General features: G+C 35.0%; 1 protein-coding gene across 3 annotated transcripts; it reads right to left on the bottom strand.

Moving 5' to 3' along the window:
• Positions 1 to 9,090: 9,090 nt before the first annotated feature.
• LOC132119456 (uncharacterized) lies at positions 9,091 to 14,323 on the bottom strand. Of its 3 annotated transcripts, XM_059529435.1 has the most exons (6): positions 14,055 to 14,323; positions 13,283 to 13,722; positions 13,111 to 13,175; positions 10,622 to 10,738; positions 9,851 to 9,980; positions 9,091 to 9,156 (listed from the first exon to the last, which is right to left on the bottom strand). In XM_059529435.1, the coding sequence occupies exons 1-6, from the start codon at positions 14,266 to 14,268 to the stop codon at positions 9,118 to 9,120; spliced, it is 1,005 nt and encodes a 334-aa protein (XP_059385418.1). In that variant the 5' UTR covers positions 14,269 to 14,323; the 3' UTR covers positions 9,091 to 9,117. The 3 variants fall into 3 exon arrangements, with proteins under 3 accessions (XP_059385418.1, XP_059385417.1, XP_059385419.1); XM_059529434.1 differs by lacking the exon at positions 9,091 to 9,156 and having other exon boundaries at positions 9,414 to 9,980; positions 14,055 to 14,322; XM_059529436.1 differs by lacking the exons at positions 9,091 to 9,156; positions 10,622 to 10,738 and having other exon boundaries at positions 9,414 to 9,980.
• Between the last annotated feature and the right edge of the window lie 202 nt (positions 14,324 to 14,525).

Raw genomic sequence — 14,525 nt, 5'->3', positions numbered from 1 at the left:
TATTATCACTATGATAACTGAGATGCAAGATATAATCACTTGCATTTGTACAAAACAAGAACAAGTGAGACAATTGTGTGATGCATTACAAAAGACATGAAAGCATATTTCAGAAATTCGATATAGAGTGTTGGGATGGACAATGGATAACATTAGAAAACATTTGACCACTAAATGCCACTAAAGGTAAAGTAATAACCAATTCCAGTGAGAAGTATTTCCAACATAATACCATAAAAGCTGCTGTTGGAGGATTGGGCTAGTTCTGTCTTTAATATTAGATGAATGTTTCACATTATTAGGGAGATGAGGCGGTGGAACCCTGAACTATATCTTCTCGTGAAATAGCCGCGTGACACAAGCATAAATATATATTGTGTTTGTGTAATGATCAAAACATTTGGGAATAATTTTGTCTGCTCCCAATCTCAAGCAAGATAACATAGCACTCTTATTCCCTATTTAGAGCGTTTATTGTATTTACCAGCATGGTTGTACTACCAGCATTGGAGCGGATCTGTTCGTTTGCTTATTGTGTTAAAGCAGGGCCCACCCACTCACATTGACATATCCTAAAATGTGTAACCTCAGTTTGGCGTGTAGCAGCTGGCTGGAGCTTTAACCTGCCAGGGTGAGTTTGTTGTTGTTGTTGTTGCCATTTCTACCATTATGTTGATGTAGATGTAGGAGGGACAGAGAATGCCAACAGGTATTAATGCTGCTGGTTTCTTTTCAGACAGTTTCCATGGCAATTGCAGAGAATCTTTCTCAGGTGGAGGGGCTGCTGTAATCCAATAGCAGGATGAGTTTTTCTAAATGGCCATAGGGGCACGTATAAGGAAGGACAATTGCAGTCAACAGTGTTTTTAGTCAATCTAAGACCTCCATGCGTGAGCTGTTGAGTTTATCTTTGCAGGTCTATTGCATGATTCCATTTTCTCAGGGAACTGAGAAAGAAATCCTGTTGCTTGATGTACAAGCCACTTGTGCAAACAAGTGACACTTAGAAAACCCTGGAAAGTAGAAGTAATGTTTTGTGTGGATTTATAATTTTTTGTTCATGCTCTAAGAACATTCCTTACAAAGATTCCTAACCCTTACTATAGACTGCTACTGCTGGAATCAGAGATTAAATTTATAGTAGGCTACATACATACGAATGTTACTGAACTCCTCAACCTTGAACTTTTCTTATCACTTAAGTCTGATTTGTGAGAAATGTTGTTCTAGGATCAAAAATGATGATGAAATTGTCCTACTCTGCAAAATCACAGTCATACTTGTTTATCCATAGTGTTTTGCACTGACAAGAATGATTTAATCAATTTGTACTTTGAATTCTAGCTCCCCCAGGGCATTATATTTGGTACTGCATATCTATGATACCCCACACTGTGCAAGTAAATGTCTATTAAAGACTTTTTCTGTTATTGGGATGTCTGAAGCTGTGTTCAGTATCCATGGAATTCCCTTTGTTACATCTCCAGATATCATTTGGTACTTTGACTTTGTTGGAAACAGTTAATACCTTTCTTCAAAAATCTTTCAAGTACCATCTTAGGCATTTTAAAATCTGTTAATCTATTTAGTCTGTTCTTGTGTGGCACATGATAACAGCAAAAAAAGTGAAAATAAAAATTCTGTCATCCCTCCACCCTCTTGACATTCCAAGCCTGTGGAAAGTATGCTGGTCTTTGCTTTCCAAGCAATTAATGACTGCTTCATAAACAGACACATTATAAATGTTCGCCATATGACTCATGCAATATGATCTACATCTAAAGTCTTTTTGTGAGGAACAGGCCACAATTCATTGTAGCTGCTTGTTTATCAGAGGTCCATGAGTGTAAGGTCAGTGGGTCTGTTCAGATGGAAAGCCCTTGCTTTAAAGTAGTTAAAAAGTAATACACTACTGTTAAAAAGCTCACTTGCTATTGTCAGTGTTGAAAACAGTAGTGCTGCTTAATATATTTGTGGAATGTGATACATTGGTTTAATCTTTGATGAATAGAAAGTTTAAAAGAACAGCATTTATTTGAAATAGAACTGTTTTGTAATATAAATGTTGCCTCCTTGCTGAATAAAAGTTCTTAAAAATAAAAATAAAAAAGTACCCAAACTTTTAAACAATAGTCTAAATATTCATATTGTACAATATCAAAACCGTCGCTGCTTCAGTATTAGTAGATTATTTTTCCACGTTTCTATGGTATACTGAAAAACAATAAGTAAATCATAAAAGTTTTAAAAGCCTTTTATTTGACAAAACAATATGAGCCTATATTTACAGTGTTGACCCTTGTTCTTCATAACCTCTCTGTTAAAAAAAAAAAAAAAATTAAAAAAAATCTCTTTACCGCTCTGGTAAATTGGCTTCTGGGCCAAATCCTGACTAATGGCCATCCATTCATGAGTTGATCACAATTTGTGGGTTTCTACTTGCCCACATGGCTTTTGAGGACTGACTACAGGTACCCTATGGGATTGAGATCTGGGGAGTTGCCTGGCCACGGATTCAAAATTTCAATGTAATGATCTTTGAGCCATTTCTGGAAGTGCTTCTTCCCTCCTTTTATATCAATCAGTCTGCTCTTACAATCTAAGTAGTGTGATAGTGATTTCACCTGACTAGTACACTTTCACATGTGCTGCTGATATGATTATTCAATTAATGTTAGCTGGTCATTTTGTGTCAGGATCAAAACAATTAGTAAAAATCATTTTTTTTTTTTTTTTTTTTTGAATGAACACCACAACTGCTTAAGCAACAAACTTTGCAAAACACATAAACAATTTATGTCACTGCCAAAACTTTTGGCCATGACTGTACATGTACCTGTCATTCACTCTGTAAATAAGATTTGTGCTTTAAAATGAGTCTAGTTGCCACAAATCCTTATAGGCCACATAATCGAATTCCGTTGTATATGAATGCGGCATCAGTGTAAATCCCTTTCATTCATTTAATCAAGCAGATACACACAGATGAATTATTCAGTGTGTCAAATGAATTTGATTTCCGCCACCTGTGATGTAAGGGGTCTGTTTTTTCCCCCCCACTAATATAAAGCATTATTCAGGTTTTCTCTTTTTGTTTTTTATAATTTAAAAAACAGTATATGAGAAAATAGTAGGGAGTTGGATTTAACATAAGCTGTAACCAGAAAGAGCCCTATGTTCCTCTTTATCATTGAAATAGGCTCTAAAACAACTCAGTAGGAAAATCACTCCCAGCAACCTGTTTTTCTGTAATGTAATAAAGAAAGCACAACAGCTCATCATCATCCAGAGTTTAAATGGTCAACTCCTCCCATCTATAAAAGCACTGCAGGCCTTAGGCCTCCTCCAGCACAGTAGCCTAGCAACTATACATGGATAGTGACACGAGCAAAAGTCTTCCACTTGCCAGTATGGGAGTGAAAGCACAGATGCTCTTATGTGCAAAAGACAAAGAAAATAAGTGCTGCTATTTGGGCAAAAAGTCATGCCACTTATGAGCCATTTAAAGGTGCCATAGAATGCACTGATACAATATTTAAAATTTTTCAATATTTTACAATATTTAAAAGTGTGTATGTGAAGTTTTATTTAAAAATACCCCACAGATAATTTTTTATAGCTTGTTGAAATTGCCACTTTTAGGGTATGACCTGGTTTTTCCCCTTTAAATGAAAATGAGCTGGTGCTCCTGCCTCCCTTTTCAGAAGAGTGCAGAGCTTCAAGAGCTCATGCTCACGGGCATAACAGTGTTATGGTTTAACTGGTGGTGACCGTGTTACTTACCTCTCATTGCTTCCAAATGCAATTTTTAACTACCACATTCCTATTTACGTGGAGGCAGCATTAGTGAAAAAAGACAATGGTAGCTTTAGCAACATTAGCCTTACAGAGAACAAGAAGCTCTTTTGGAAAACAAAATATGAAGCATGATGCTTACTTTGTCTAGAGACTGAATGTTTGCACACAAAGTGTTGGTACCGATCCCTCTTTCAGAAGCAATCTTTGCAATGCTGAGCTGAACCTTATTTGTAAGGCAGTGTAAAATCTTAGCACGTATAGGACTTTACATTTTTTCCATGGGACATTTCCTTCGAAAATATAATTTAAGCACTGTGTTCTCAGCGGTCTATGGAGACTCCTATGCAGGGGCACTGCACAAGATCCCGGGCCCTATGCATAGGCAGTCCTAGTGCCACCACCAGATTTTTCAAGGGCCCTGTCTTCCTTTGGGGCCCTGGTAATCAGTACAGGTTTTACCCCCAGTCTGACGCCCCTGCTCCTATGTTCGTTGGTGCATCCTAACACATGACACTTTTAATGACTCTTTGGCCAGCAGCTACAGCAAGAAAACAGTAATGGCGGACTGCTGCTTCTCACTCAGGGCTGTGTATATGCTAATAGGGCAGAGAGCATCACAAATGGGCAGAACTTTCCAGAGTATGTAATCATAGTAGTGAGAAATCTGGAACTGCTTGTATGGATTATAAAACAACGAGTAGGTAGATTTTTACTATTATAGGCTGGTTGCAAGTTCCAGTTGCTGAATAAATGCAATAGGGCTGGTCACAGCCATCTGTGTGCATAGTCTGACTCACTTTGTAATTTAAAGATGCCATAGAATGCAAAGATCACTTTTATAAGATGTTGGATCACAGATGTGTGGCCAAAACAGTGTGGGAAAACATATATATATATATATATATATATATATATATATATATATATATAAAAAGAATGGTTGGCTGACATTGTAACTGTGTTTGGGTTGCAGCCAACATTTGGCTGGTATCCAACCTGCAATCTCAGCTTTCGCTAACATCTCGTCACAGCTGCATCTGTACATTTTAAATGCATATATCGGTTTTGTTATTTTTATTAACTAAGGAGTAGACTTTTCTATTTAAAAAACTAAAATCCACAAAACAAAATTGCTGATTTAATGGGGTCTTCATGGAGCCAACCTTGATTAAATATTTGATGGGCAATTAAATAAAAGTACTCCTGAATGAGGTGAAGAATATACTGTTCAAATATATGTTGAATGTGGTATGAAAATCTCGCTCTCTGTCTTTGACTGGTTATTGGTGTGTCATGAATTCTATACTCATCCTGTTAACTGGTTTTGCTTCCCTTCCCACAAGAGTGAATATTAATCGAGCCAGACTGGACCAAAAGACTGTCTCACATGAACTTTTATGCAATCATCAATTTTTCAGTAACCCAAGGTCAGATTTTGTGTTATCTGAGCTGGGAGAAAAAAAAAAAAAAAGTCGCATGTGCACAGCTAAGGTTAAAAAAATCATAAGTATTCCAAGCTCTTGCCTGGCAGCATAAATACAAAAACATACTATCGTTTGGGTCAAGACTGCATTTATTTGATAAAAAAAAAAAAAACATGAATATTGTAATATAATATTGTATAATATTAATATAATAAACATTGATATTATACAATAAATGCAGCGTCGCTTGATCCTTCATTAATTATTATATGATGATCTGTTGCTCAATAAATATTTATTATTATTACCAGTGTTAAAATCAGTTGTGCTGTTTAATATTTTTGTGAATTATGTGACATGTGACATTTATTGAAATATAAATCTTCTGTAGTAGTGTAAAGGTCTGTCACTTTTGAAGAATTTAATGCATCCCTGTTGAATAAAAGTATTAATTCAAATATTACTAATCAAAAACTTTTGAAAAGTAAAGTATACACAGTAGTACTTCATGAACTGTTAGTGTTTATTTATGCACCAGTGGCAGAAAACAGTTCTTGACAGCAGTCCCACAAGTCCAATCAGGAGGTTGACTTATTCAGACTGATGCTTGCTCCCACAGCTAACAGGACCCTAGAGAGACCAGACAACTGGCAGGTTCTTTAGCAACAATGGAAGAGAAGACTCAAAATCATATTGCTAAAATTTTTTCTTTCTTTCTTCCACATTTACTGTCACTTTTCATTGAATGTTCACATGCTAGCTATACGAAGTGGATTTTTCTTTTAGTGTTGATCTAGTGCAAGTCTTGTAGACTGACTGCAGCCGTGAACCATGATGACGCGAGTCCTTTGCGGTATGTGCTCACAACTAAGCCTGCAGGGCTTTTGTGTACAGCAGTACAAATCTTAATTGCAAGAAAAATTGGACGCATTCCTCTACTTACCAAAGAGGCGTAGAAATAATAAGCTTTGGCAAACAAGAGGCCTTGGGTTTGATTGACCTGGAGGTCTGACCGCGGGGAAAGGAGACCAGAGACAACTCAGGTATTAGAGAGAAACTCAAGGATAGATATGAACAACGTCATGTTATCAATTCTACAGTGCTTGATATTGACCACACACTGTTGTAGAGCTTGCAAAACTGTATTATATAGCTTATGAGTTATATTGTAGAACTGACTTCGAAAAAAGCCCATGTAACATTTAACAATGTCTTTGCGTATCTATCTAGCACATGAGCTGCATTCTGTTTTCAAGAGGAAAAAAGAACATATAGAATTCAGAAAGCTACTTTATGAGGTCTTTAATGTGTTTTCCCCTTCAACTGTGCCTTAGGCGATTCACAGCCAAGAGATGAATGAAAATACAGATGAGCCACAGACCGAGGGGTTTAATGCAGGAGTTGTGTTCTTGTCTGTTTTCAAAATTATGCACACAGCTGGAAAGTGTCAAAATGTCAGAACACTTTCAAAACAATATAGGCATTTAACAAAAATAATAATAAATAAATAAATAAATAAATACCACTGAAAAATAACACTGTGTTATTATCTGAGCTTGTTATTTTAAACTAATGAGCTTAGTGGAAAAATGTTCCATTCTTCATGTGAAAAAAGATGGTTGTGGTCAGACCAGTGTGAAGTTATCTATGTCCCTACAGCAATATTTGTTGTTTGTTTAATAGAAACATCTTTTTTTTTATCATCAAGCATTAAACAAGTAAATATTTCCTCATATTGTTTTATATCTTTTAATCTGTATAGTCCATTTGTTTCTTTGTGTACTCATGAAGGTCAAAACTTACCAGAAAGAAATACCATAAGGCTAAATAAATAACACCTTTATGCTTGCAGAGTGATACAATTTTCATTCAGTGAGTTTAAAATGTTCAAGTGGACGCAGGTGAACTGTTCTTCAATGGTTTACTGATACAGTGTATTCATGACTCCGGTAACTCTTCCAGCATCATTCACAGGCCGGGAGGCATGTAGGTTATCAAGGCTAATCATAATGTAGATTTCTATTGACTCTGGTATTGACGTTAGAGCTGCGTGAATGCAAATGTGAGCTGTGTGGATTGTTTGTAATGTAGAGTCAAAGCTTTTCATTTGAAAAGGTCTCAGCATTGTGGCAACAAGTGACTGCTGATAAATTGAACTAGCAATTGTATTATACAGGACACGGAACATATAGGAATGATGTAAAACTGTCTGCTTTTGGTGTTTTTTTATAATTTGACAAACTGCCATTGAAATGCTTTATAGGATCATATAAAGGACAGTGGATCACTTCTGCCCCCTAGAGTTTGAGATAGTTAAAGCATCCAACAAAAAGGCAGCCAATTGTAGCCCAGTCTCTTCCACACTGAAAAACTTCCAAGAAAATGTATCTCCAAGATACTGTTTCATTTAAATAGAAAAATTAAAGATTGCAAATTGACTGCAATTTTATTCTGAAAATTCTGAAAAGAATTGTGTGGAAAAAAAATGTTTGTTATAAGTTTAATAAGTCTTCAGAACTGTGATCTGATTGATCCTTTCAATGTGACATGCAGAATTTCACAAATTACTGCCCCTGAATTCCATAAATTTAAAAAAAATTAAATCTCTAAAACATTTAATTACAATACAGCAATTACTAATTAAAAAATGTTGTTTTTTCTTTTTGCATGATTTTTATTTTTCTGTTGTAAAAATGACTGTTAATATGAAGATAAACTTAAATAAAACTGTGAAAAAGAATAATAATAATAATAATAGTAATAATAATAATAATAATAAAAGACAATATAAATCTGTCATTTATAAGACCTCACAGAAAAAATACACCAATTACATTCCATACTAACAGTGGAAAAATGAAACCAAAGAAACGTACCAAGAAAAATTACAGTATTAAATCAAGTAGTAAATTTTCTCTTAAATATGCTATCGAATAAACATTAATATTAAGTAGAAGGAAGAAGATACAATCTGGAGGCATGAACAGAAGCAGCAGCAAGATTTTCTCAGGTAATGAACACTGCATTACATGGTTAAAATGTGAGCCATAGCTCAGTCCAGATTTTTCAAGAAACTCAATAAGGCCTGCTGTGGAAAATGTACCACTGAAAGTGCTTCAAGGAGTTCAGGTGGAATTTCTGTTTAAAAACAATGTCAAATCTTTTTAAAGACACATCACTCTTCAAACGGATATGTTTTTTATGACCCTGGATCGGATTTTAAATATCCCAATTATGAAAAATCAGCTGCCATTATTTCAGCCTTGAAAGTATTTACTGTGCCATTCCAATTCAGTGAACTACAGACATCAACAGGTGCTCCATATGATTTCATTGTCCTTGCAGAGAGATAAGAACGCACTTTTTGAAGTGTCTGTTTCTTGCGCTCGAGTCAACAAACGTCTTCCCACAGTTCTGACAGATGTGAGGTCTCTCTCCCGTGTGGATCCTCACGTGTGTGTTCAGGTGACTTGATTGTCTAAAGTTTTTCCCACAAAAGTTGCAGTGGTAGGGTTTCTCTCCAGAATGAACTCGCAGATGAATTTTCAGCCGACCTGGTGAGCCGAATCTCCTGCGGCACAAGACACACAAATACTCTCCTGTACCGTGTGGATTTCCGTGAATATCACGATGTGTCAGGTCGCTTTCAGATAGCTCCACTTCAAACTGTATGTCCTCCAAACAGATGTCAGCCAAGTTTGTCTTTGACTCTACTGAAGAGGTAAAATTACACTTTTTATTCTCCTGGGATTCTAAAAGAGATGTGAAATGCAATTTTGTTAAATATTTTATTCAATTAATTTATTTTCAAGTAGCATTGTTAATTTAAATGCCCTTACGTGTTTGTAGTTGTTCTTTCTCATGTGCGACTCTTTGAATTTCCTCATTTTCACTCTTATTCCTCCTTTTTCTTTCCTGCTTTGATGGCAGTTTTCTTGTGGGGAAAAATAAATACGTTACTTCAGACTGGCCAAGAATTTACAAGGATGTATTGATGATATTTGGAAGAAGAAGAATCTCTTAGAGTCAAACTATTCTCATTGGGTGATTCTAACAAACAAATGTCCAAATAATGTAATGGTTAAACTTGGAACAGTTTACACCATATTTTTTTTTTTTTTTTTTCATCATTCCTAATGTTTTTCCTCCACTCCACTCAGATGAAAAAACAAGCACACTGCATGTTACTGCTTCATTCACTTTTTTAATTTTATTTCAAAATTCATCAAAAGCATAAAAAAAAAATCATTAATACCTGATCATTTGTGTAATCTAAAGTAAATCTGAATCAAATTATTACACCGATGACATGGAATGAATGTGTATGTGCTAGTATTTCTGTCAGAATGCATGCAGTTTACTTTTTTTAAAAGAATATTTACATTTATGCATTTGGCAGATGTTGTAAAGCGCATTAAATACATTGATTTTAGCATTTTCTGGGAATCCTACCAATGACCTTGGCACTGGCTGGTGACATACTCATATAATCTATCAGTTGAGAAACAGGAATATTTTGCCCATGTCTCTCAGTGAACATTAAAAACCCCATAATGTTGATCAGAGGAGGTGGACGGCTCTGGCTCTGGGATGACTTGATTAATGTCTTCTTTAATATTGACTAAAACCTCCTGAAATGCTTTCTTTCTCCTGTAAGCGGCTGAATTCTCCCTCCACTTTTTCTGTTGTCTTCTCAATTCTATTGGGTTCAGATCTTTAGTGAATTTCACTTTCCCCTGAGATTTTCGTCTTTGATATCTACAAAAATGAGAAATATCAGTGAGTCAGTGTCAAGCTGATTCTAAAATCAAGCTCAATCTAAAGCTTATTCTCACATTGAGACCCTGTTTCTAAATACACTGCTACATATTACACGACACTTATAATGCCGTGGTGTGTATATATAAATATATATATAACCTTATGATCCATTATATACATGTATATATAAATGTAAGTTTGGTGTCTGTGAGATTTTTTATGATTTTAAAAGTCTCTCATACTCATCAAGGCTGAATTTATTTGATCAAAAATACAGTAAAAGAGTAATATTGTGAAATATTTTTACAATTTAAAGTAGGATAATTCGTGTGCTGCTTTTTCTGGAAACCATGATACATTTTTTTGTCAGGATTTTTGGATGAACAAAGTTCAAAAGATTTATTTGAAATGTGTTTACCGTCACTTTTAAACCATTAAATGGATCCTTGCTAAATAAAGTATTGATAAAAAATGAAAATAAAATCTTACTGACCCCAAACCTTTACACTTTTGTATGCTTATGAAGCATATATGATCTGTTGCTACTATAGTAGTTGCAATGCATATATACTTGCATTGGTCATAAAGCATCTACAGTCACTCCTGAACACTATTTCTTCATTTAAGCTGCAGTATACCTCTCTCTCTCCTTTTTCCTGTACGCCTCACGAAGCTCAGGACTCCCGTACACTTTCTGCTTGTGCTTTAGGGATCTAGCTTGAGCTGCAGTCTTCTTTCGCTCTTCATCTGCCAATCTAAACAACAAGAAAAATTTGACCTTAAAAAAGGAACTATCATAAGCATTTGCTTCTTTAGGGAGATGTGCCACTAGCCAACTCGAAATAACTCTATTTTGGTAGGGCATGTCACACCTAAAGAATATTTCAGCTAAAATCTCACTCTTTTCTGTTAGAGCTCACATGCACAGGTTAAGAAAAGAAAAGGGTTAACAGGCTAAATCACTGCCTCTGACTTACTTTGCCCTATGAATGAGTGTGATTTTGTTTATCCATCCAGGTCTTGTCGAAGATATAATGTAGAAAACCCCGTGAAAAAAGTGTTGCCACACAATCACAATGGAATACAATCAGGTTACTACCTAGGCCATGAATGACAGTCTGAGAGATAAAATCAGATGTTGGATACTCTCAGAGACTAAGCAGGGTGTTAACTCTTAAAGGGATAGTTCACTTTGAAACTAAATTTTGGTATATTTTAGCTTACCTTAGGTTTTTTTTTTCCGCAGTAGTTTCAATTTTGATATTTTTAGGTCAAACCGTTCTTGTCTGTTACTCATATAATGGAGGTCTATGGTCACCACATCAAAGAGCATGGAGTATCGTTTTTACCTCTTATACACAACCACGTCCAAGTGATCTGAGGGCGCGGGTAATATATTACGTAATATATAGCTACAGTAATATATTTATAATGTTACTAAAGATTCTTCAAATAAATGAATTTTCAAATAAATCAGTGTCCCCTAAAGTTTTAAGCAGCACAACTGTTATCAACAAAAGATAATAAGAAATGTTTCTTGAGCAGCAAATCAACATATTAAAAAGGTTTCTGAAGGATCATGTGACACTGAAGGAATGGCTGCTGAAAATGCATTACAGATTAAAGCCATCTAACTCTGCTGTATTGAGAAATGTGTGAAACAGTAAAAATGTCAAAGACTAAAATTAGAAGCAGTAACGGCAGTAAAAGAACAGTTAAGTAACATGGTGTGGTTGATCTGGATATGTTTTGATGCATGTGAGAATCACCCAGGATGAGAACAAATCAAAAGCATCAAAAACCCTTTACTGATCACTTTTTTTTTTTTTTTGAGATACTGTTTTCAATGTTTTTATAACAATGGAGATAGACTGAAACGAGAAACTAAATCATATTTAATACATCTGTTTATAATAATAAAAATTTCTCTCAAAATTTGCAATGGCAATTCAATGTAACAAATCATATAAAGATCATCTTTTATTGGAAAATTAAATATAATTTTATTAATCTTTAATAATTTGCCTTAATCTTGTAAACAACTGAGAAGACAGTGATAAAACATTTTTTTTATTTGTATTAATTACCTGTCAGCAAATCATCTGGATCTCTGATTCTCATAAATACTAGTGTGTATTGTGCATGGTATGTTTTGACAGACACTGATGTTGTGAAATTCAAATGATCTGGATTTGAAAACAGATGGCTCATAAGTAATAATCATTTATTTCGTAACCAGGAAATATTCAGTGGTATGTAATCGATGCCCATGAGTGTGTTATGTCAATGTTTTTAGTTCTATGATTCCAACGATAGCCAGCCTTTTTGACAGATGTGATAACATGCATAAGTGGTGAACTATGTTGGATTTTTGGGTAACTGAAATGCTTTTTGCAGAGTTCAATATACCTATTTTACAGAATTAAGTTAATTTTGTGGCTTTAAAAGTTACATGTTACAAAGAGACTAATACAGTGAAAACAATAGAATAACAGTGAAAAAATAAACACTTTTAAACCTGTTTTTTAATAGCTCTCACTCACATTTTTGAACATAGACTTTATAGTGCACGATTCAAACTTAAATTTTTATAATTCATAAATGAAAATATTTTGTAACATGATATTGATGTACCATTTGCATGGTAATGCAATGTCTGATTTTAAAATGGGTTTTAAAGGATGAATTTTGAGATTTTAAGTTTTCAGTTGATATATAATTTCTGATGATTTCTAAAATGTGATAGAGAAAAAGGCAACGAAGAAGTCTTTTTTTTTTAAACAAAGGTGTGAGGGCACTCTTGTCATAAATTAATCTATTACTTTTCCTACATAATGTTTTAACAAAAAACATTGGTAAAATATATATTTGGGAGTCTTAGACCTTTCCAACGATATATAGTTTGTCAAGATTAGATTAGATTTAATTGTAATATCGTGAAGTAAATATAGGCGTCCCGTATACGGGACGGGGTGACAGTTTTAATTACTCTTTAGCAGATTTTGAGTCAAATTACATGTATGACAGGCAAAGAATTTGTGTAGTCTAGCTAGTGCATGTTTCATTTCACTACAAAATGTCAAATCAAATCAGCACAGATGAAACAGTAAAGAATCAATTCAAGTACCTCTCTCTTTTCTGGGCCAACTCCATCCTGTGATGCGTCAACAGCTCTTGATTTCTGAGGGGCAGCTGAAAAACAATGACATTCATCACATTTATGGATTCAAGTTTTTTAATTAAATGAAATCAATAATACTTCACATTAAGAGGAGTTTTCTACATGTACACAGACTTACATGAAATGTTTGTGTCTCATGTCTGGGGGATCCAATGTGGCTAAATGTGATTTTGTTGGCATCACTGGCCCCTGAATCACTCAAGCCGTGTTTTGTGATGTGCTGCTGTACTTGACAGGTGGTAATCGTTTCAGAATTACTCTCAAGTTCAGTCTTTATTTGAGGTGCTTCGTGAATAAAAGGACAATTATTCTCACTACTGTCCATCATTTGGGTTTCAGTGTCTTTGCTGGGCGTCTGATCATGATAATTGTCCAAACACGGTGATAAAGATGCTGATTCACTGCACACAGGCATTTGCTTTTCCTTCTCCTCCTGGGTATAAACTTCTAGTTTCATATGCATCTCAGTGTCCTTAAAATCGTGTTCAGATCTCCATTCCTCTGAAAATGTCTGGGTGTATTTCTTTCCTTGAGTCTCAGAGGAGCAAGGCTGCGTTTCTGTGTAAATGAACATAACAAACATACTTCAGTTCTTAAAGATCAAGAAGAATGTGTCAGGTGTGTAAAAACGCAAATTAGTCAAACTGGTACATAACGAACAAAGAACGCGGATGCATAATAAAAATGGCAAAGTGTTGTTATTCATTGGCTCTACTGGCATAATTTAAAGATAAATATTGTGAACTATTTAAAGGGGCGTGGCTGATTTAAAGGGCTGAGGAAAGCGCATTAAAGATTCCTTACTATTAGTGTTTATAAAAAATTAAAATAAAAAATCATAATCTGTAAATAATACGTATTAGAATCAGATGTAAGGTGGACTGACTAACCAGAGTCCATCTGAACTCCTGCCTGCTGCAGTCTCCTCTTGAGCAGCTCAATCTCCTGTCTGGAGCGACAAATCTCCTCATTATACTCTGAAAATATGTCTTCCACAGCCTTAAATATCTCCTGCGCAGCCAAAGTCAATCTCTCTGTCAGAAAAACACTTAAAATCTGCAGCTTAGACATTGTGAGTTCATAAAATGTCAAACTAAGGTGCATATCCACCTCTTACTTCCACATCCATAACGTTTCTCGTCTGTTGTTTTGTCTGCATTCATCCCGCTGTAGTGAGTTTATAATCAGCGCCACCTGCTGGTCTGGATGTGCGCTGTGTGAGTGTGTGTGTGTATATTTATATATACTAATATTAAATACTAACTAATATTAAATTAACACTGTTTAATTTTACCACCTTATTATTTATTTTGCCACAAAGAATGCTCAGCCAATAAAAATAATGACTGAATAATAATAAA

Source organism: Carassius carassius, chromosome 38 (genome assembly GCF_963082965.1).
Source record: "Carassius carassius chromosome 38, fCarCar2.1, whole genome shotgun sequence".
Classification (NCBI taxonomy): domain Eukaryota; kingdom Metazoa; phylum Chordata; class Actinopteri; order Cypriniformes; family Cyprinidae; genus Carassius; species Carassius carassius.
Note: the sequence above shows the minus strand (reverse complement) of the source record. Positions and strands in the feature narration are given on the sequence as shown.